The 23,900-nt window shown below is 39.8% G+C and overlaps 1 protein-coding gene across 1 annotated transcript; it reads right to left on the bottom strand.

The window, feature by feature from the left end:
• Positions 1–16,932: 16,932 nt before the first annotated feature.
• allc (allantoicase) lies at positions 16,933–23,834 on the bottom strand. The gene is made up of 11 exons (XM_023297131.3): positions 23,648–23,834; positions 22,528–22,578; positions 20,661–20,748; positions 19,454–19,573; positions 19,202–19,281; positions 18,817–18,949; positions 18,585–18,740; positions 18,386–18,459; positions 17,444–17,552; positions 17,248–17,366; positions 16,933–17,167 (listed from the first exon to the last, which is right to left on the bottom strand). Exons 1-11 carry the CDS (start codon positions 23,735–23,737, stop codon positions 16,988–16,990), a joined length of 1,200 nt encoding a protein of 399 aa, XP_023152899.2. The 5' UTR covers positions 23,738–23,834; the 3' UTR covers positions 16,933–16,987.
• Between the last annotated feature and the right edge of the window lie 66 nt (positions 23,835–23,900).

The following is a 23,900-nucleotide window of genomic DNA, read 5'->3' as shown; positions in this document are numbered from 1 at the left end:
AAATGATTTATTTATGCCCAAATCCTACCAAATTGACACGCACACACACGCACACACACACACACACACACACACGCACACACACACGCACACACGAACTAATTCAAACAAAGATAATAGTCTGATATGACATACAGTGCGGCCTTTTTCACTTTTGTACAAAATGAAACAAATATATTCTAAAATTAAAAATATATTCTGATAAATAAAAATAATTTTAGATGTTAACAAAAAACGTGCCTTTTTTATTGTGTTATACAAAATAACAAAGACACACCCTCTGTCATTGTTGCCTACATGGATATAACTATGCAAAACCTATCAGGACTCATTAATCATTTCTAAACAGTAATAAATGGTTTATATCACATTATACTATAGCTGTAAGCAGATATCAAAACATTTTAAGTGTTAATTGTAACTTTCTCTTTTATGTTTTCACAGCAGCGTCCACGTCTGGGTGTCAGGACCAGTTAGCAGATCTGCTTACAGGCACATTAGACTTTGTCATAAACCATTTATTGCATGTTTACACAATGATGATAATAAACTTAAGGTAACATGTTACTGCTGCGACTTGTTCAGTACAAAAGCCAGAACGCTCTATTGATTCACAGGAGTTGTGGAGGTTGTAAAAAAGGCCTTCGGAGCAGCAGGAAGTGTTGTTGAACCTCTTTCTGGGTTTGTCAAACATCACTGTGTGTTTGTGTATCAGAGAACCGGATGGTTAGCTGTGTGACTGGGTGTAATGGGAACACACAAGACACAAACTGCAGATATCTCCTCCCCCACATCATGTGTCTCTATGTGTGTGTGTTGAATCAATATCCGCTATCGTCATTTCTCCTAAAGATGTCGATCCCTGTGAACTTGCTGCCTCCACCACCTTCTCTCTCTCTCTCTCTCTTATTCGTTTCCAGACCAGCCGAGCATAACGGAAAAATGAACTAAAGAGAGGTGGAGGGCTGAGCGTGTGTTCTGCATACAGATTGGACGTCTGTCATAGAGACAGACTGAAGGAAGGACATTCTGGCTGTTGATTGGCTGGTTCCCTGGTGGCGTCCGAAGCCATTAAAATTGCATGAACGCTCATACGGACAGGTTCTCACCGTTTAGCTTCTTTCTTTGAAATGCAGAAGTTTCAGTTTGCTGTGTTCTCTGCTTCACTGGGGTTAAAGATTACAGAGGTAAAGCCAAACATGCTGATAAAGCTGAATAACAACTGGCTTTAATGGACTCTGGACAAAGACTGTCAACCTTTTATCAATGAAAACTGGGACAAGAAAAATCATTTGGCAACAGTTAAAAAAAAAAGAGACTTACTATATAGAAAGTTTTGAGAAATGAGATAATTTTCCACTTTATGTATTTTGACTGTCATCAAATGTAAACAATAATGATAATCACACAGAAATGAACTAAAGTGTTACTGAAGGAAGTGCAGAATCACACAGGAAAAGACTTATCTTATCTACTTAATATTAAGCGTCCTCCATTTGGTAATTTCCTGTCTCTATTAGTGATGTCATCTGATGTAAAAAAAAAAAAAAAAAAAAAAAAACCCCACATATTTACAAGCTAAATTCACCTCCAGATAGCTGAGAATCAGACAAGAAGCAGCAACAAAGCAACTGAGACAAACTGCAGACACCCAGGCAGGTAAGTTAATGTATCATTTTCAATGTAAATGTTACCTTCAGTCAGCTATCTATAGTCAGTTGCAGTGAAAAGTCATCAAAACAGTCGACCAAACAAGCATACAAGTTCACATGAAACACATCCATAATTATTTCATATTGTTAGGTAATTCTAATAGATAAACTATTGAGTTAATTCTTGAAAAGAGAAGTAGAAACTGTTGAATATGTTATGGACTGATGCAAAAAGTTAGGTTTTTTCCTGAGCAAAACCAGGTCTCAGCTCACCCTGCTCATCAGGAAGATCAGCTGCACCTGTGAAGTAGAGCTCAGCTGTGGGCTGTTGGTAATCAGCCTGGTGGAGACTATATAAAGAGGTTTTTGGCTCTCAGCTCAGTTGGGGAGTGTGACTCAGAAGGTTCAGCACCATTAGCTGGCTTTCTTTGGCAATATGGAGTTTGAGTGTCTGAATGCGAGAATCAAGTTATTATTTGCTTCTTTTTTCTTCCTTTCTCAAACAGTCTCTTTCAAAACTAGTGACTCCCACATAAGTTGTGTTTTGGGTTATAAATTTTACTCGCTCTATCCCGTAGCAGTAATAATAACTTTATTTGTGCAGCACCTTTCAAAAGAACATTCACAAAGAGCTTTGACCGATAGAACACTGATAAAAGAGAACTTTACAGGAAGGCGAGTCTATAAAAGTGGGGGAAAGTTGCAGTTTGAGGTTCCTAAAATGCTTGTGTTGTGTGGATGCTGGGTGTAACATCACAAGTTTTTAAAATAAACATTAGTTTGTGTGTTACATCCTCTGCTAGTGAGGTGGTTGGTAATGGACTTTGTACAGCTTCTGTGTCTGAATGGCTTGTGGAGAGTGGATCGATTACACCTGACTGAAGACTGAGCTCCAGATCCCACCTGGCATTTTATATTAACTGGAGGTTTTTTGTTTTTTTTTTTGAGTGCTACTGGTACATCCTGACAACAAAAGCACTCAGTGCGCAGTACTCTGCCAAGGCCGCTCAGTCGTATCATTTCCGATGAGTGAAATCTTAAACTCTTGGCAGAAATTATGACACTATAGAATATGGCCACGTAATATAGATTTACCCACAAACAAAATGACCTGTGCTGTGTACATTATGTATGGATACCGAATCAAGTGACCAAAATATGTGGCGGGAATTGATGGAACTCAAAAACCCCCACAATTTAATAAATTTTTCCTCACATGATTTCCGACGGGTAAGCCCACAGCGGTGGATTTGTTGTAGGATCGCAATCATGTGATTGTCAGCAATGTTAACTTGTCTTCATAGTTACAGTGACGCCATGCTGCTATCATGCAATGATACAGAAATCTTTAACAAACCCATGGATCCAGACTATAAGCTGCATCACTGCCAAAATCTAATCACTTGGTCCTTGTGTCATTTCTGACCTTCCCTGAAAATTTTATCCAAATCCTTTATTCCGTTTTTGAGTGATGTCACTAACAAACTGACAAACCAACGCCGATCGTCGCATAACTCCGCTGAGGCGCCGCCTCCTTGGCGGAGGAATAAGGAGTTACAATAGTCCAGCCTAGAAGTAAGAAATGGATGGACTAGATATGCAAATATAATTCATAAACGGCAAAAGCTAAAACTGATGGAAGATGGTGGAATGGTCCTAAGTGATGGATGACTGGCTGACATGGTTAATTATGTGTCACAGATGAATTGATTGTGAATGTAACAGCTGAAATATACATGAAAATAATGGATCTGTGACTGAAACGATTGCATACTGACCTAAATGGCAACAGATCACCTCAACATCGATTCAAATTAAAGCTGCAAGCAGCAATGAACGGGTCCTTGCATCCTTGCTGGGTGTGAAATCCAAGCATGTCCACCATGTGTCAATGCGACTGAGCGTGTATTTTGGCCTATGGATGTGATGAGGGTAGGACTGCGATCACACATGTATGTCAGGCAGATTTGAGCATGTAGTGGCTAGTTCTGTAGCATTGTCTTTCCATCCATCAGGTGATTGCTCAAATATAAGACCAAGCTAAAAGTTTTTTGTTTTTTACACAGTTTTCAATAAAAACAACTGGAAACTTAACCCATCTGTGTGACAATATCAAAAATATACGACTATTTCACTGAACACATACACTGTTCTAAAATATGAACATACCTTCATTCACTGCTTTCCATTGAAGTCTATTTTCAAAAATGTAAATGATTATTCATGTTAACAGTGTTTTGTTGACAACATAAAGACATGTGTATTTTATGTTTGATACTTCACTTACTGTAGAATATGCAAAGTTATTACGTATCAGCATTGAATGACAATGTTTTTTCCATAAGCGGACATATTTTACATGAATAGTGAAGACATCCTGTATCTACAAAGCCGTAATGCAACCTGTGCATTCATTTAGGACATAGGAAGATAATGTATTAAGTTGAATTTAGATCACCATCAGACACTGGACTGTTTAACTGTGGCTACTCTTAAAGGAGTCCTTGTTTTTAAATTTCATACCTTTTCCAGACATATACTGTATAGCCGTGGATTTGCTCCATGGTGCTGATTCATAATCTGCCCTTTATTATTCGTAGTGCTAATAATAAAGTAAAAAAAATATATTAAATAATATAGAAATCATGTATTTAAATGTATTTGTCCTTTTATTCAGTTTGACTATCCACTTTGCACAAGACAACAAAGTTATAAAAGTTATATATTTTATATTTATGCATATTATATTTCATTTGTCTGTATATACAAATGTTATAAACAAGTACTGATATCTTTAAATGAGAGGTTGAGAAAATCATAATTCAAATTCTTCTAATTATTATTGTTATTGTATTTATACTGCAATAGTCCAAAATTATGTGAAAATGCATGTATATAGTTTTATTGAAATAACATAACCTCTGCCTCATTGCCTCTAGAAACACAGGAAACACACTGCAACTCACTGACAGTAAAATAATACATCTCTCTGATGCACTTTAACCATGACAACAGAAAAATACAGAAACAAAAAGAAGCCTGGCAGACTTTATCCTCTCAGCACGTTGTGTGGTTAACTAGCGGCTATAACTGATGAGAGGTGTGTGTGTGCAGGATGCTCACTTCACTTCATCAGTCATCTAGAAAACACCGTACACAAACGAATACCGCTGCAAAACCTCCTCACCATCAGGACCATCAGCGGTTAAAGTCCTCGGTTTCTAGACTATCAGCACTAGCACTGAGCTACAGGACACATCTGGACACCTCAGGGCAGTGAGGGACGCCTACGTGGATCACGTGACCGACCAATGGTTGATCTAAATTATTATTTTTGTTTCATTTATTATTTTGGGCCACAAAAACTTTCACACACACACACTTACAAATTAAAAAATTAAATTAAATTAAAAATCAACTTTGACAACAGAGCAGTTTGGGCATCGGGGGGCAAAGGGGCAGGTGCTTCAGCCCCCTCCGCCCTCCCATCTGCATGTGCTTGTCCAGCTTTGATCACTGCCGTTTCCTCTGCAGGAGCATCTCATTATGAGCAAAAGGTCAGTGATGAGTCCTCATCAGCCCTCTTTCACCACTCAGACGGCTGCTATCGATTCCTCTCACCTTGGACCAAAGGCTTCGAGCACAAACCGCTCCGACTCGACTCACAACGGAACGGATGAACCAGAGAAGCACCGAGTCAGCGGAACACGAGGCCACAGCTTGTCATTATTCCTGTTTGTTTCACTGCAGAGCGATCAAAGATAACACTCAGAGGAGGCTGTCGATGTGAGCGCTTCAGCTGTATGAATCTTTTATTGTTTCTGTAACCTCTGGTGTCGCATAGTCTGCACGCTGAGCTGTTATTCACAACCGTCTCTTAGAGGTTCATCTGAACAGAAAACTCAAAGACTGAATGTGCAGACGCTCGCCTAAAATGATAATGCAACAAAACCAATGATATACTGTTAATAAAAAATACATCTTTAAAAATCTGTTGCGTTGTCCTACATTTCCCAGCACACCTTTAAACAATCCTCGTTGAACACACTACATGTGGAAGACTGAACACCAAATAACCTCCACTGTATTTAACCCCACATTGCAGAACAATACAAAGCAGCAAGAACACAATGAAGAAATGTAAACTATGAATTCAGAATTAAATTGGTAGTTGTCATTTGTTTATTGCCATATCATAAAGAACTCTTCAGTGTTGAGCTGCCTTTTTGTCAGATGTGCAAAAGTAAATTAACATGAAATACTGAGTAATTTTTGTACACCAGTGAGTATGATATTACACGATACTGGCTTCAGTTGAGTAGATATGACTGTCGCGTGTGAAGAGGTGGAACATTTTTCACAGATGGGGTGTTTTTGTTTTTTTTTTTTTTAAACTGACATCTTTTAATCAGTTTTCAGTTCACTGTAATTCTGACTTGCTCTTTGTTTAGTTGTATTAACAAATCCTCAAGGATTCTGACATTCATGTTTTCTTGAAGTAAATGTTTAGTTTGCAGTTGGATTCCAGTTTTAATGCAGTTGTGTTATGCAGTGTGAGGATAAAGCAGAACATGAACTAGGGGTGTTCTTTAAAAAAAAATCAATGTTTCTTTGACTATGATGATGCCTCCTCCTGTCTGTAGTCAATCTGTGATGTCAAGCAATGTCCCGCCCACAGTGCTGTCTGATTGGCTGTTACTTGTGGCGTGTAGCCCGTCAACACTGAAGCAGAAATGTTGACACATTCTCTTTGTATTGAAATTGTGTTAAACAAAGGATTGCCAATGAAGTTTTATGTTGGAGTTTGTGTTCTATAATGGACACCAAGATTTTTACTTCTATGTCAAATGCATATTGCCTCCAAATTGTGTCTCTTCCATGGCTAATAAACCGTATCAGTATCTGTTAGCCAACATGCAATGATGCCGTTAGCTTCAGTCAGGTTTATCTGTCACCATCTTGCTCCACATCGCTTCCCATATTTGGAAATTAAAGCCAGAAAGATCAAGTGGACCATAAAGCCATTCCCTAGGCTTCAATCCAGCGCCAGTGCAAACTGATGGGTGACGCCATCGCCTGCTACATCCATCTTTATTTACTGTGTGTGGTTCAGACTCTGGCAGCTCTTGGTTCAGGTTCAGAAAAGATGGTGCTTTAATGTGTAGAAACATCCGCAGAGGCCGGTGACACGTGTTTATGTTGAGAATCAGGAAGTAGGACGGTTCAGCTGAGACAGTGAGATGTTCATCAGCTGTAAATCAGGACTCATAAAACCACAACAGTAATTATACAAACTGAGCTTCATCTGACATGAAAGAACAAACCTGTCAATCTTTACTTCCATCGCAGGACTGCAGCTCTGGGTTTATACACTGTTAAAATGAAGTTAAAACATGATGGGGATTTATAGCAACCAAGCTTAACTCATGTTGCTTTTCTTGATTTATGACTTTCAAATTAAAGTCCAGTGAGATCAGATGAATGTTGAACAGTTATTTTGTTTATTCTGGTGCAGTGAAGTGCCTCATTTACACTCTGAACATGGTAAATCTTAACTCATCCGAGTTATTCTTGGCACTCAACAGTGGTTCAACACAGTCAGTTTTAAACAGTACTTGTGGGGATAAAAACCAGTGGAGCAGATTCCCCCTCATAAATATGTCACAAATAAGATTCAGAACTCTTCGTCTGGACTAAAAGACATCCTGGTGGGTTTTAATATCTCCCTCCTGATAAAACAACAAGGGCTTTTCAGTTCTGCACGTGACAGAAGCAGCATCAGTGGACTCTCAGACTTTATTGAACGGGACAGAGTCGAGCTCCGCCGATCAATCTGACGCCTCCAAGAAGCAGTCCGCTGTCAGTTCTGAATGAAAGTCGCCGGAGGTGGAGGAGTGTGTCCCAGCCAGCCATCCATCCTCATCACCTCCATCATTATTCTCTGTCCTGCCATCACAAAGTGAAACTTGTGGCCTGACTTCTCCTGAAAATCACATTTAATCTACAGTGACGCCCAACAGTGTGGGTTAAGACTTATCTGGTTTGCATTTGATTTGAATTCAATAAAAAAAATGGTTCATACCAAATAATGATAAAATGCCCATGAATCCCAGAATCTCTGTCTTTGTTTACATCCTTTTGCTTTCAAGACAGCAGCACTCGTGTTGCATGGACTCCACCTGTTTGTTCGGACCTAATGATCCATGTTATCCCAGCAAATGCTCCAAAGAGCTCCTTGTCATTTAAATTGAATTTCTCAGTCTTCAGTGGCTCCGTAGATGTTTCATTGGGTTTGAGTTCATGTAGCTGTGGAGTAAAGTCCATGATAGTCAACTCTTCGTGGTTCTCTTTGGTTTTTCAGTTAATTCTTTTTTCTTTGGGCTCATTATTTGGCTGCAGCTTGAATTCTTCTCCACAAAAATGCAAACCGGAGGGAGAAAATGTACAGTGAGGGTGGAGTCGATTTACTGTAGGTATCCAAAGCTCCCCATACTTGAATATATCTAGCGACATGTTTTACTGTGTGTTAGATCCACTGTGGTATCATTCTCTCCTGTTTGTTTCCTTACATACACCTCTCTGTTACTGCCACTGGGATTCATCAGTAAAAAGGACTTTTTCCATCATCCGCTGTGAAATGTGCATTTCTTTGTGTCTTTGCCTCAGCCACAGATTGTGTTTGGCCTTGTGTAGGCTCCTGAGAAGTGGTTTAGAGGTGCTACTTATCCTCTGACGACATTACTAGACTTCTTTCTTTTGACAGAACCTTTGCTGATTGGCGTCTTGTTGTCTTTTAGTAAATTTTGAGATGTAGCTGCTGATCTCTGAACAAAGCTTGATGCATTGATCATCTGATGTGCCCACTTTTGGTCTCTCTGATCGTGTTTGGATAAAAACTGATTTTCCACAAAATGTTGCAGAGCTCCATGCAGTGTCTTGTTACAAACCTTTAGTCCACCCATGAAGTGATGCTGATAAAGATCCTCTTTGGTCAGTAACAATTTAACTTCTGACACTTTCACTTAGTTCTGATGCCATGCCATGTTTCCCACCATCACACTGCTACTTGGTGAACAACAGTCTGCTGGAAACTTGAGTAGCAGACATATTTACATGAGATTAACAATGACTACAGGTTGATTTAGGTGAAAAAGAATCTGAATCAAACGAATCAATCTGAATGCTACTGCAGTGAAAGGATACAACTCGAGGAACTCCAACCTTTTGTATGAAGGAGTTAACAGGGTCACTGCAACTAATCTGATCGTTTGCCTGAGTAATGATAAAATGATCAGACTGAAATATATCTTTAGTGTACGTGTCAGAACTTCTTGTATTTTAAAACCTTTCTGATTTTAAGGTTCACATAAAAATATGACACATTTTCTATGTGCTGTCAAACTCCACTGTAGCAACAACCACATACATGTTAAAGGCCCTTCTTAGGTAAAAAAGAAACACCCTCAGACAATTGCTTTAGACTTTGTGTTATTTTCCTGTGACTTTTTTTTAATCCATAATTCTTATTATAACCTACTCTAGTTATTAGTGAAGTTGCTTGTTGCTTTTTAACTAATTGTTAACAATGTGTGGATGCTAAACTAAGAGTAAATGTGGGACTCAAAGTGTCACACAAGTGCAAAGATAGACAAAATTGACTTCACAAATGAAGAGTTGTAATCTATAACAAAGATTCATTTTAGGGGGGGAAATATGTTTTCATGTTAATTTCAACATTCATTATCTCAAAGTCATGAGTCAATTACCCTTTTAAAGTAGAAATGGTTTCATATAAGCAAGTATTACCATTTCCCTAAATGACAAAGTTTGTTAAACCATATTTTGGCAACCAATATTTTCCACAATAATATACAAAACAGCATTTAACATGGAGTCAAAATGAATGTATTTTAGTAAGTTGCTCAACGATGCTAAGTCAAAGTATCACAGTGGTAGCAGGTAAAGTTATCCATGGTTGCATTGGTGGTATATTGACCCAGACTGAGTCCATTTATACCATCTTTGGTTAAGAAAGGGGAGGGGGGTTAGTTCTGCTCAGCTTTGCTTGGCCTCTTCACTGAGGTTTTGATTTGCTCTGCGTTATGCTAATGAAGCCGCCGCACTCTCTCTGGGGGATTCGCACCGACATGGTTTTACCAGATTTCTCCAGCGAGGGTCGTTGGAAATGTGATTCAGGAGTCTCAGGGGAAATAAGCATGCAAGGTGCTGCTTCAGGCAAAGTAATATCCTCAGCCGGTTAGACGGGGCAATAATCTCCACAGGGCCGAGCCTGGGGAGGCCCGCACCCCCCGGGACTCTGAGCAACGCTGGGGGGAGAGTCTGTCGGCGTTTATGAGACCGTTGTCACGGAGCGATCACGCTCAGAGTCCTCATCACACAGATGGTGAACAACAGCGAACAGGAGGCCCTGCAGCAGAGACACTCTGGAGGCTCGTAGATGCACAGAGTCAGAAACCCCAACGCTCTGGGAGGCACTTAGACACACTGAGTTAAAGTCAGCATGCTAACATGCACCTGTCTACACATATCACCCACTAAATAGTTTGTATTTCACACTTCTTTTACTTTCTATGAATACACTGAATATATTTTCACATTAGGCTTCTGATGGGGCACTTAATTTGTGCGCAACAGTGTGCAGTGAAAGTAAAACTGAACTTAACATGCTGGTGTTTAGCGACATAATGTTTAGCATTAGCTTAGCATGCCATCTGGCTAACATTTGTATCCACCCATAAAACCCCTTAATGTGAGACTTTAGCATTTCAGCCCAAATGAAAGTAAAATACCCGAACACTGAGCAGAAATCCTTAAAAAAAAAGCTTAACAATATTTGTCCTGAGAGAACTAATAAGCAGCTAAAATATTTTAGACCTTAAGATCACATAATCCCACAACACTGTAAAACATCTTTTATTGAATTGATACTATTCACTGTATTGCTATGATATGATAGTTACAATTACTGGGAAGACTCTCATAAAATCATGCTCATTAAGGGATTTGTAAACAAAGGTTTTAGTTGATTAATGGACACATGAAGGCACCTTGATTTACACTGAGGTGTGTGTTTGGGCGTAATCGTTATTTACAGGTTTTCAGGGCCTGTTGTTGTATAACTAGGACTGCAGCAGAACAGAACACATGACCGTGTCTCACGCTGGTTTCTGCTCGACTGCCCTGCAGGATCTAAATGATGTTTTTGAACTGAATTCCCATTAAGTTTAAAAGCCTTTTTTCATTATGCTGCTCGTCCCCTCTCTGCTGTCACACCCTCCTCCTCCTCCCCACAGCAGAGAGAGGGGAAAAAACTGGGATCAGATCATATAAAGAGCTAATTTACATAATATCTGGTCTGCACAGGACGTTCATGTCTGCAGGCAGCAAACTGCGCCTCTACTGCCCCCTGTTGATGACAAACAGAAGCAAGATGTCAGTTTTATTTTCATTCATCTTACATCTTACATCTTACATTCATCTTTGTTTCTCTGCTTATTTTGTCCTCCTAATTTCATATTTATTTTAATTAACTCTCAGAGCAGCTGAATCAGCATCAGGATGGACTTTACACACCATAGTTCATTAATTGTCTTTAGTGAAGCTCTTAACTGCCTGTTATTCCTTAAATTGTTCATCTTTAACAACATTGTGTTGTCAAAAGTTTAAAAAAAAAATTTAATGATGTATTTTCTGATTTCATTTTTTTTTTTTGTATGTAAAGAGTTTTGCATTTTTTAAAACATGAAGGGGGCCAGCCTTGTGATTCACATATTTGAGTGACCCAGACACAATGGTACAGAAATTTGTACGTTAAATTTTCAAAGCAACATGAAGGAGTTGCAGGTTCTCTTTAGAGCAACATTTTCTTTGATGTTGAGTAGTTTCAATGGTGACAGCTCTGCAGATGAAGATGAACCTGAGGCTGATGATGGTGTTGAGGAAGATGAGGAGTTAATTTTTGTGTTCAATTAGATAATCGAAAAGCAGATCCAGTGCATTAAAATGACATTCAGATGTATCACTCCCCTCCTGTTTAATGTTGGTGTACTGCAAAGCTCTATATGAGAACCGCTGTCTTTTAGAAACAGTACATTCTTCCACTTGATAACATCCTGTCTGAAAAGCTTAAATTTAAAGCTACAGATCTGTTCTTTCCTTTGCTGCCTTGACCCTGCTGCTACAAATACACAACCAGTTTTCCAAGACAAATTTGTAGCTTATGAAGTCAGAAGATCGCAAAGAGTCCTGGAAAACTTTCACCTTTCAGCAGCTGGAACGGAAAACTAAGCTTTAAAAGGCTTTAAATTGTCCAGAATCAGAACTTTAGCTGAAAAACTCGAACACTAGAGATGCAACTGCACACCAGTGGAGCACTGCAACTTTGTGCAACAACCAGGCTGCAAAGACCACATGTAACTGTGCTGACTGTTTTACGTTTGGTAGGTGTGAATATGAGAAGTTACAGAAGCTCTGTGGAAAAACAAGTAGAAACATGAAAGAGATCAGTCTGACCTGAGTCATATTCATCCACGTAGAACACAGTTTTTGATTGGAACACTTCAGCAATGCTATTTATTGTTAATACTCTGAAAAGGTTACAGCAACATGAATTTAATATGAAGATTAAAATGGCTCATTATTCATAATGTCATGTTGTTGCTCTATGAAGCTGTAAGTTGAATCCATCCATAATGTAACAAATGGTCCACAGACTTCTTGTATGTTGATTTATTTATTTATTTTATTTTTTTTAAAGAATAGTTGTTCACCTTCTGAACTGATAATTCTTGCAGGAGAGTTTTGTTTCCATTCAAGACCTGAAGACTCAGTAACACTAACACTACTCTCAATAACTGCAGCTTTTCACACTGTTAATACAAAGAGATGGAGCCAGGTGAAGACGGCAGTAGTGGTTGTGTTTATGGCATTGTAAGTGTGTTTGGAGGGGGGTGGTTGTACAATAGGTTAAAGAGCAAAGCATGATGGATATGGTCTCATTAGAAGAGGGAAGCGGGGCTTTAATTTCCTCTCTGTGCTTCATCTTTATTAACGTCAGAGCGGTCGATGATCAGACCTCAAAGACAAAAAGCAGAGAAGGAAATCAGGTCAAATCACACTTACAGTTTGAACTGAAGGAGCTCAGCAGGGTCAGGGTCTGGCTCAAGGACACGCTGGCAGGATGGTGATCTGAAGTCCAAGTCAGCAGCTCAATTAAAGCGTCTCTATGAAACACGTTCAGCATGAGGATTTTAAAGGCTACTTATGGCGTTTTGATTTTAAAAACATTTAACCTGAAAATTATATGGCTGCCTCTGTTTAAATGGCACCTGAATGACCACAAGCATCTTTAAATCCAGTCCATATGTTGTCATAAATATACAAAGATGATACATTAAATCCCTTTATTGTGAATTCTGTTTAACTGGAAAGTATCAGAATGTGAAATCTCTTCATGTCATTAAAACCCCAAATTAATCTATTAATCTCGAGTTTCATGGGCACCTTTCACACACCTTTCAATTTACATTTCCTGTATGAGGAAATGTTAGTTTATGGGTTTCACAAGTCGCAAATGTTAAAAATGTTCACTGAAAACTATTTTTTATTTATTTTTTGTTGCACAGTGACTGCAGCAAGAAGAACCAGGTTTCTGGTCCTGTTCAGACTCTGGTTCAGGTCAAGGTCACATGGTCTGCTTTAGTCCAAAAACAGATTTTTACCTGCATCTAAATGTGAACCCAGTCTCATCCCATGACCTTCATCCCCCCCAATCTCCTCCTGTAGACTGATGTAGCTCAAATCTGCTGTCAGCTCATTGAAAGAAATACTGCTTGTGAACAAAATCCAGTCAATGATGATGTTGCACCTGAACACAACTGGGAAAAACTCTTGGGAAAAACTCCCACCTCTTCCCCAAAGTCAGGGCTGCAGCCCCTTTGACCCTTTGAGTATAACTAACAGCCGGATAGCAGAATGAATGTAATTTCTAAGGGACAGAGTCGTCCCAATACAACCACAGGGGGATCTGCTGGACTCAACGGTGGTAAGAACGTTAAAGCTAACAGACGCTGGAATGTTCTGGCTGTACTTCCATGTCGGTCCCTGTCACCAACCTCCTTAAGGTGGACACAGTCAAACATTTAGATAAACTTAGAAATGTGTATGTATACATGTGTGTTTTATCTGCATGTGTTTGTCCTTCAGGAGAGCAGATGAAGGATGATGGTGTTGGTTTGATCAGACAGTGTTGACAGTCGGGTGGAGGTGTGTCTAAACTCTCCTCTCATGAGTGATGATCGCAACCCTTACGCTCACGATGTTAATGACTCAACTTAATTAGAATAAACAGAGATCATTTCCAGCCCTACTGAAACTGGAGGAAGGTCCTCATTGAAGTCCCCTTTCAGCAAGACACCAATCAAGAACGAGTTATTTCAATTCGACCACCAGGGGGTGATATTTTCACTGCCAGCTTTGTTTCCAAGTTGGCCTTAAAATGTAAATTTATACATTTTATTTAGTTATGATGTCACGCTTTCAGTTAGATCTTTATTTTATCATAATTTTCAAATGTATGTCTATGTATTAATATAACAGGTGTGATTAACCAGTCAATCCACTCTGGATGTTAAACTTGAAAAATGTGTTAATGTTGCACACAGCGACTTGACTGAACCAAACGTAACTTCATTTTAAAGTAAAGTTAGAAGATTGTGGTAAAAAGATTATTTTTAACCTTAAACATATAACATGATGCATATGTATTGAGATTTTTTTTTTATACAGCACAGAAAAGACAAGTTGCTTATGTCTTGTACTTTATGTTGGCTGCTCACTATTCTTTCTTCCATTCTGGGGCATAAATGCATCAGTAGGGAGAATTTCTATCATAATGTTGACTGTGTAACAATCCCAACATGATGCGTATCTGTAGATGAGCTTATAACAGAGTGGATGACTCAATTTAGCAGGGCAGTGTAACTGACTAAATCATTGTCTGGCACTTTTCAGAGCAGGGATTTTGACTCAGAAAAAGCACAGGTGTTGCTAATGTCAGAGGATTGTTCTGTTCAAGTGTCCAACTGGTATTGAAACAGTCTTTAATACTTGATGCTATTTTTTTTAGCAGCTTCAATCCTGCAAGTGACGTGTGCTGAATGATATTATGTCTATTGCTGTCCCTTGTGCAAGTCACTGTAGGTTCAACATCATGCTTGTTTTGAAAGAGAACCAAATTGATTTATCATCAGACTCCCATAACACTGTAAGATCAACAATGGATATTGGGTATAAAAAAATGATTAATACAGATCTATTTTCTAAAGACACGACAGATTTTATGGTTTCTTCTGCGCAACACCTGGAAACAAACACTGAGGTGGAAAATTACTGGAGTGATCCTTTTAAGGGTTAAAGCTAGCACACACACACACACACACACACACAGTTAAGAGCTGGGTCGGCCCACACAGGGCGGCTAATTGCCATAATTTCAGCGGGTCGACAGTAACGTCTGAGAGATGACACAAACGTCCGCCTCAGCGCTGAGGCTGCCCAGGCGATGTCAGAGGTCAGGTCCAAGCTCAGCGCTGTGACTGCAGGGGGAGGAGGAGGTTCAGATGCTGGAACGCAGCAGGTCGACACATGAACAGATGCAGCCGGGGATGACAGCGGGAGGACTGCGAGGGGGAGGCGGGTGACAACGCCGCCTGAGGTTGATTAAAGTTGACCTTGACTCTGAGAGAGAGAGGAGGCAGAAAACACAGATGGATGAGAACTAATGACGGAGGTGAAGAGCAAAGGAAATCAATGAGCAACAGATCGATGGCCATTTGATTTTTTTTTTATCGCTAATTTCTGAGGAAGGAGAAGGTGGAGACGTCATTGATCCCTCCTCTCCCCCCACTGAAATGGTTATCTTGTGTTATTAATTGAGACGAGATCCTCAGCTGACTGATGGAAAATAAATGAGTGTGATGAGGAGAAACAGAGAGGATTGTGGGTAAATGGTATTGGTGGCGAGCAGTTTTCAGGGGCATGAAGCAGAGCCAACAAAGGGGGGTTTATTTAGTCTGCAGGGTCAAAAATTATTAACAAATAAAAGTTCAACATATATAGTCAGCTACATTTTACTGAAATTACCTCATATTTTGTTTGCTTTGCTCAAAATAAGCAGCAAATACAGAGCGCCTCCTCCGACAGCTGCTCGCTTTAGGAAATGTTTCCCAGCTTGGAATATAACCATTTCCGAAAGCAAATTCATCTATATGCTTTTTGCACACTTCGCAAGTTTTGGTTTTAAGTGTTAAAACAGGCATTTCAGCTGTCAATTTATATGCATTAAACCATAAATGCAAAAAGGGAAAATTGCTTCTGAATGCATATTTGTAAAATACACCTTACTAGTTCAGTGGATGAAACATGTTTGGTCTCGATGAACAGAAAAATCTTTGAGGACTGTAGAAAAGCTTCTTAAATACAGGCTCATAAAGGATCACCAGCCTTATACGCTTTAGAGAAACTAATTTGGAGCTTGATGTGTCAAATGTGAAGAGAATACAGTCACCACAACAGTGTTTTAACAATAAGAGCCTTGCATTTTTTCAATGATGGGGTTCTACTCTGTTCTGTTCTGCTGCAATCATGTATCTGAGAGAATTTTTGATCCTTCAGATCTGCTTGTTTCCTTCACCTTACGCAAACCATGAATTTATTCTGACGTCCACATTCCTGCAGCGAAGAACACGCCTAGCTCCAAATTAAAGGCCATGTTTTTGCTATATTTTATACATTTCATTCTGTTGGTTTTGTTTTACTTTTTAAGTGCACTGAAGAACCGTGCATGACATTCCTATGCTCTGTCAAATGTCTGCACTTGAGATTGAGTGGTTTGTAGGAAAGTGCCAAGAATGCTTTCAGACAGTCATATAAACTGAATTCTCATTGGTCGACGTATCACTTTTTCTGACAGCATTGTGCCCCTTTGTATGCTGCTGCTGCTGTTTCATTGCCTTTGGGTGGAATTGCTCTCCTTTCTCTCATACCATCTCTCTCTCATCTGTGAAACTGCCTAAACTATGTTGGACTATTAAGAATTATGGTTGTCATACTACATTAAACACGTAATCTCCTCACCCAATATGCTGCTGCATAATTATGACACAATGAACTGTTGAAATAATAAATGATGAACGACATGAACATGACTGTTAGTCCCTGGATTTCATTGTCACATTGCTTGACAGAATGTGTTACTGTATGTGTGACTGGATCGTGTTTATTTCATCATTCATTTGACTGTCACATGATTAATATCAGAGTTTGGACGTTGGTCTCCTCTGATTGACCGAAGCTGCATTGATTGGCGTGAGTCGACCCCAGAGTCGGAGGCGACTGACTCCTCCGTCTGGAGCGATGATGAGTCGGACATGACTGACAGGATGACTCGGCATCAGCTCGGCCTCACTGTAGTGATGAATGTGATGAGGACGGAGCTACAGCACGGAGAGGAAGAGGACGATTAGGAAGGTGATGCGCAACAGATGAAAACGACTTCACGTACGAAACAAATTACCTTCTGAGGCGGAAGAAGGACCTGCCATTTCCCAGAATTCCACCTGGTCCTGATGCACTGAGTTTCCTCTTCAGGGGTCAAAGTGCACGCTTCGATCCTGCAGGAGTCCGGGAAGTTACCTGAATGGAATAATACCGAGATGAACTACTGAGATCGCTTCAAGAAGTGAAGTGAAGTAGCTAAGACGTGTCTCCACCTTTGAAGTGGTTGGTGTCGACCTCGATGCTGCTGATCAGTCCAGGATGGCCGAGACGGAACACGGCCCACTCCCTGCCGGGCACCTGCAGGATCCCCTGCTGGTCCACCTGCAAGACAGCCAGCAGGGAGGCATTTAACATCTGTCATAACAGAGTCCACACATTTAAACTGAACTTTATTCCTGCTCATGTTGACTGTGATGGAATAAAGAGGAATGAGAAAGAGCTTTGAAAAGGAGACCCTTCACAGAAGATGAATATGAACAATTTTTAAACTAAACACAGTTTGAAAAGTGGGGCATTTTAGATAAAGAGATACTTTGGGAGAGACAAGGCATTTTCCAGATTAAATTATGGATTATGTTATATGGTGTTTATGTTTTTTTTTTTTTTGTCTGTTAGTTTTTTTAAATAAAGACTTTATCAGACAACCTTTCAAAGTAAACCAAGACAGGACATTTTCAGGTACACAGGGAAACCGGGAAAAATTTTCAGAAAATCTAAATTTCTCCAACAGAGGACACTGTTGGACAGTAAAGACTTTTTAGAAGAAATTCTTCACATCTTGGAAATTGAAGCCATTTTTAGAAAGCAGGACAATTTCTCAAGAGGTGAGGATGTCTTGGAAGGTAAATGGATATATCTTGGTTGTGTGAAGACATTTTTTCCAAGTGTGGAAAGTTGCTGGACAACAAGTACTATTTGGAAATTTGCAGTATTTTGCAAGGAATATTAGAATATTTTTTTAATGTTATGTTTGAAAAAATGTGGAACATGCTTTTTTTTTAAAAAGAGAAGACAATGTGGAAGACACTAGAAAGTGAGACAGTATTTTGAAAGTGAACACACATTGTCCCATCCTTACTTCTTGAACGACCTGATTGAGAATTTAGACAGTTTTAGATTAAGAATGAGGTTAACTTGAGGGTAACTCTTTAAACCTTCAGTTTTTTGGGTCTGTCCAGTCTCCGAGCTGTTTCCCATCCATCCGCCATGTTGGCAGCTCGACCAAGACCTGCACACACAGCAGTAGTAGCATCATTAGTCGATCCACTAAGGGCACAAGGAGCTCACTTTTATCACAACCAACAGCAACGAAGATAAAAAGCTAATGCATAAATAATTTGAACTGATTCTAACCAATCATGTTGCGTGGATGCCCGAAGTGGGCATCGCTGTAGCCGAGACAGACTCCACCATTGGTCAGAGCCACCAGGTCAACGAGCTGGTTGGTGGAGACAGACGACCAGTCTCTCTGCCCGACACCATACACCCGCAGCCTGGCTATCCCTCCGTCTGAGGACAAACACATGCACTGTATAATATCATATGTGTTTTATTTGTGTGTGTGTGTGTCTGTGTGTGTGTGTACCTGGGTACATGTTGAGACGGATGTGTGTGACTCTCCTGTTAAAGTTGACCCTGAAGTAGTTATGGCAAGAGTCTGAGTATCCAGGCTGCAGCTCAGACACACTCACCAACTCAGGCCACGCCTCCGAGCCCAGCTGTCAATCAAAGCACACATCAGCTGTAAACCAATCTGCTGTGACTCCAATCTCAAACCAAGTTGGACACCACGGTGACCAACTTGTCAATATTGTTCTATCCAACTAGCACCCACTGTTACCATGGTGATGCTTAGCAGTGCTGTTACCATGGTGACCAGTCGTTCGTCATTAGTACCACAGTGACTAGTACCTTGCTAGCATCCCACTCTTGCAGTGTTTCCTTAGTGATCACTTGAATGCCAATGTTACCTTGGTGACTGCAGCCATCTGACTGTCAGAAGCAGCCATGTCGGTTCGATCTCCTTCCAGGGTGAAGGTGGGCAGCTGGTCTGATGAGGTAGAAGTTATTTTAGTTGACATCTAAATACAGATAGAAGCTGCCGTGGGACACATGAAGCCAACACGTTAGCTGTGTGATAAGTTTAACGTAAAATGCAGGAAGTACAGTTTGCTGAGAAAAGGGGAAAGTAGGAGAAGATGATGATGGTGATCAGTTGGTACCCAGACAGCCGGCCTGGATGGAGACGTGTGGCGAGTGGTTTCCTGTGAAGAAGGACGTGTCGACATCGAAGCCGTGAATCAGCCCCGGTACGCCCAGCTGGATGATGCACCAATCGTGACCTTCAACAAAATAGTTGACGAGAACACACAATAAAAGGCCGTGGTCATGAGTGATTTAATGAATGTCCTTTGATTGGTAGTAAAGCAGAGAAATAACCAGTGTTGTAGTGCAGGGCAGGTACAACTATTTGAAGTATACCTGGTTATTTTTCAGTCTACATGGTGTATCCTCAGCTTTAAATTCATGTTTAACATCATCCACTAATGTGCTACATCTTTTCTTACATCTTTGCATTTGATTGTCTAGTTCTAGTGATCTTGGTTTGTGAAGTTTAGGCATGAGGGAAAGCCAGTTGTTGAAATACTCTAGTAATATTTTAGGAGCAGCTGGACAATCTTTGCCTCCCTAAAGCTGGTTTCAAGGTGCCCTGAGAATTGACATATTCAATTTGGAATTTTTATTATCTGTTAAAGATAAACTAATCTGTGACAGAAACACCATGTTTACCTTGTAACGAATATACCTTTATATTCATTCGTTTGGCCTATGTAGAAGCAGTAACATCTGCAAACTGGCCCTCGACAGACGATGTAAATGTTCTAACGGTGCTTCACTTTGGCTGACTCTAGTTACTAATAATCGGCTGTTCAGAGACCCTTTACAAAGACGCTACTGGTCCGTAGACCTGCAAGGTGACAGAAAAACTGTCTAGTTTTCACATTGCTGGTCTAAGGAATACAGAGTTCACTCAAAATTCATCATCATGTAATTGTTTCAGCCTACAATCTAGTGCGCCAGTGGATATTGCAATGTGTGAAGTGTATTTCTCTTTTCATTTTGATTTCACTAATTACTTTAATCTGTTATTTTATTTTTGATTTATGTAATGTCAATAGTTTTTCTCACCTATCTGTGTGTTTTTGCACTGCTGAAACATGGATTCATAAATTCTTATCTTATATTACAATAAATCACAATATATATTATGTGCTGTGTTCTTTTGCTTAACTGAAAGTCTGGAAAATACATATCTATCTAGATCATAGAGATGTTAAAAATAAACAGTCAGACAAGGTTTGCTGAAGCTGATTGTAAAGAACAAAGGGAATTGACAGCAGCACTCTGCATTGACATCCAGATACAAACCAGATATTCTCTTCCTCCTCGTCTCCCATCCGTCCATCCACTTTCCAAAGTCAGTGAAGGCAGATGCAATGAACTGTGGTGGCTCTCTCTGTACAAACACACAGGTGCTACATAAATAAAGAAAATGAGGACAAACCTGATGCTGTCCACCCTGTCCAATGTGAGAATGCAATCTTTCACTCAAAATCTGGAGGTTTTCCCCTTTTTATCGCCTTGCAGCATTTATTCATGGATAATTTCATTTAATCACTTTTTTGACAAATTGACAAAAAGACTCTTTCGTGTCAAACCCATGACTGATCTCTCCCAAGTAATATCACATCATGAAGCTGAAACCACCATGCTTCATGGTGCATGTTTGATGGGCAGTGTTAACTGATTCACACATTCACTGCACTCAGATCTCTCCATTTCGTTAACTGTGTGACTTCTAGCACCAGTTAATTGCACATGTGTTGAAATGGAAGAGTCACTTTAAAGGGGGTGAATACTTATGCAGTCATTTATGTCACATTTTAGATTTTTTATTGACATTACTTTGTAGAAATTTGTTTTCACTTTGACACAAAAGGGTCTATCTGTGAGTTCTTGTCCAAAAAGCCAAATGAAATTGATCATCATTCAGGACATCCATCTAGCCGAAGTGAAAGAGCCAAGGATCTGTTGAGAAAGGCCAAGGGTAGAAGACACCAGTCATGCCGGCGTCTCAGAGTCTGAAAAATCTTGGAGAAGATGTTTCTATTTGCACTGTGCATCATTATTTAACAGACACATTGGGGCTGAAACTTACAAGATGCAATGTACCCCGTGACTCAACAGACTGTAAAAGGAGAAGAGACTGACTTTTGCAAAGAAGTAGATAACTCAGACTCCGAAAGACTGGGAGAACTGGATTTTCTCTGATCAGTGACCTCTCTACTTATTTCTGACACTCAACAGCTAAAACGACTGTATCTATACTGATGATGGTGAGAAAGTATCATCTTCTGAGCAAGTGAACTTCAGTACCCATAGTATAATTTGGGGAGCTATGTCCACTTCAGGTCTGTCAGAGCTGCACATTGTGCCTCAAGCTACCACTGTTAATGCACAATATTATACCAATAACATTCTAGAGAAGGTACTACTTCCAGTTTTGGCCAGGAGGAAAAAATCGTGGCCTCTGACTGAACAGAAAATGTTTAACAGACGTTCAGAATTGGTATCTATGCAAGATGGTGCCCCTGCTCACACCACCTGTATGACTCAGCAATGGTGTTCTGAGCATCTACCTGGCTTTCTGCATAAGGAGGAGTGGCCACCAAACTCCTCTGACCTCACCCAACTGAGAACTGTTGGGGAATCCTGAACAGTTGCATCTTTACCAATCCACCACCGACCACCATGAAACAGCTCAACTTTGGGGCTGTGTGGGAGTTGGGGAAGATAGAACCATCCACACTCAAGAACCTCGTACATTCCATGCCTGAAAGACTGAAAGCTGTGATCAAAGTGAAAGGGGGAAATACTGGTTATTGAATAAACTGACTATATTGCATATTCGGACTTTGAGCTTTGTTTTTCTGGGCAGAATGAACTTTGGGGACATGGTCCATATGGTGAGCTCCTTTACTCCTTGAATATACTGTCCTGCCACAAATACTGATGAAAACTGTGATTGAGCAGCTCTTTCAGGATTATTTTTTTTTTAAAGGCAAGAACTGACTGAGAAGAAGGAACATGGATTAACACACTGTTGGGGTGTTTTTGTTTTGTTCTTTTTTTTGTCAATATGATAAAAAAAAAAAAAGACGAACACCAGAGATATCCTTTAAAGTGAAATAACTGTAGATTTATGATATTGATGGTGCTGATAAGATTGTGGTACCTTCAGCAGATTGTTAGCAGGGGCGAACCATTCATCTGTGGCAAAGATCACCTAGAAGAGACAGCACATACAGAGTTAGAACTGGACTAATGAATAATCATTTACCGTTTGGGATGCAATCTTACATGTTAGATGTTCATATTGATACCACTCTGGCCCATGCATCCATGTGTATACAGATTGTTGTGCAGCAGCAACAAGAAACCATTACAGCTGGTAACTGAAGCGGAACACTTAGTTTAAAAAACTGATTAGAGATCTGAAAACAGCGGTGGTGCTGACAGCTCAGTTAGACACTGCTGAATTTTCATTATTTATAATTTAAAATAGAAACTGTATGTTAAAGAACCACACTAACATTAGAGCTAAAACAGATGAAACAGAATTGGTCATTTTAAACCATTTTAAGCTAATTTTATGTCTCTTTTTGTAATATATCAGTCTGAAGACTCAAGAATTTCAATTAACGCCATACATACACTATGGGCAATACAGTGCAAAATGACTGTTCCACAAGGTTGGGCAAGAACAACAAGACATGATAGAAACATTCCTGAAAAAATATCCACAAATAATGAGGAGTGAAGAGATTAAAATCAAGTGTACATTATGCAAGAGTTGCAGTCATGTGTGCACATGTCCGTGTCTATATGTCCATATATTTGACACATATTTACATTGTGACAGGGTGATACTGTTGAACTGAATATTTGAGGGGTTTTTGGAAACTTTGTTGTGCAAACAAAGACATTTGAACACATCTGTTACCTCATACTTCATAAAAAAATAACTATAAAAACATAGTTCTAGCCCTGATTTATTCATATTTTATATTTATTACAGGTACACGTGAGCAAATCTGGATTAAATATCATTAATCTACTTAGATAGCTGTTCCCCTCATTCAACCTCTGGGTTGTTAGGATAAATTAATAGAATAATATACAGTTAAATTATGTGTTATTTTTTGATTGATTATAATATCAGTCAACATGTATTTGTGTATATCTTACAGTAATGAATGAATATCTTTATATAGTCTGAGCAGCAGAATGAATGAAAGCCCATGGTTAAGAAGGTTGAGACATGTCCATATCTGAATGTATGTCTGCTGACTCACCTTCCCTCCGACCGTCTCACAGGCCAAATCATTAAACTGCAGGAAGTCAGGGTCTGCCACTGCCCTTCCCGTTGTTCTCCTCTCTGCCATGCTGAGATTTTCCTCAACTTTCTACTGAGACGAGATCTGAAAGGCCGAAGCAGCAGCTCACACAGCTTCCACCCTGCAGGACAAAGTTCGTCTGCTGCTCGGCCACAGACAGCTGCTGTTTATTCAGACCGTCTACAAACAGCAAACATGTCCGCTCAGTCAC

This window comes from Amphiprion ocellaris, chromosome 12 (genome assembly GCF_022539595.1).
Source record: "Amphiprion ocellaris isolate individual 3 ecotype Okinawa chromosome 12, ASM2253959v1, whole genome shotgun sequence".
Taxonomy (NCBI): Eukaryota; Metazoa; Chordata; class Actinopteri; family Pomacentridae; genus Amphiprion; species Amphiprion ocellaris.
The sequence above is the reverse complement of the archived record's forward strand: the minus strand, read 5'-3'. Positions and strand labels throughout refer to the sequence as shown.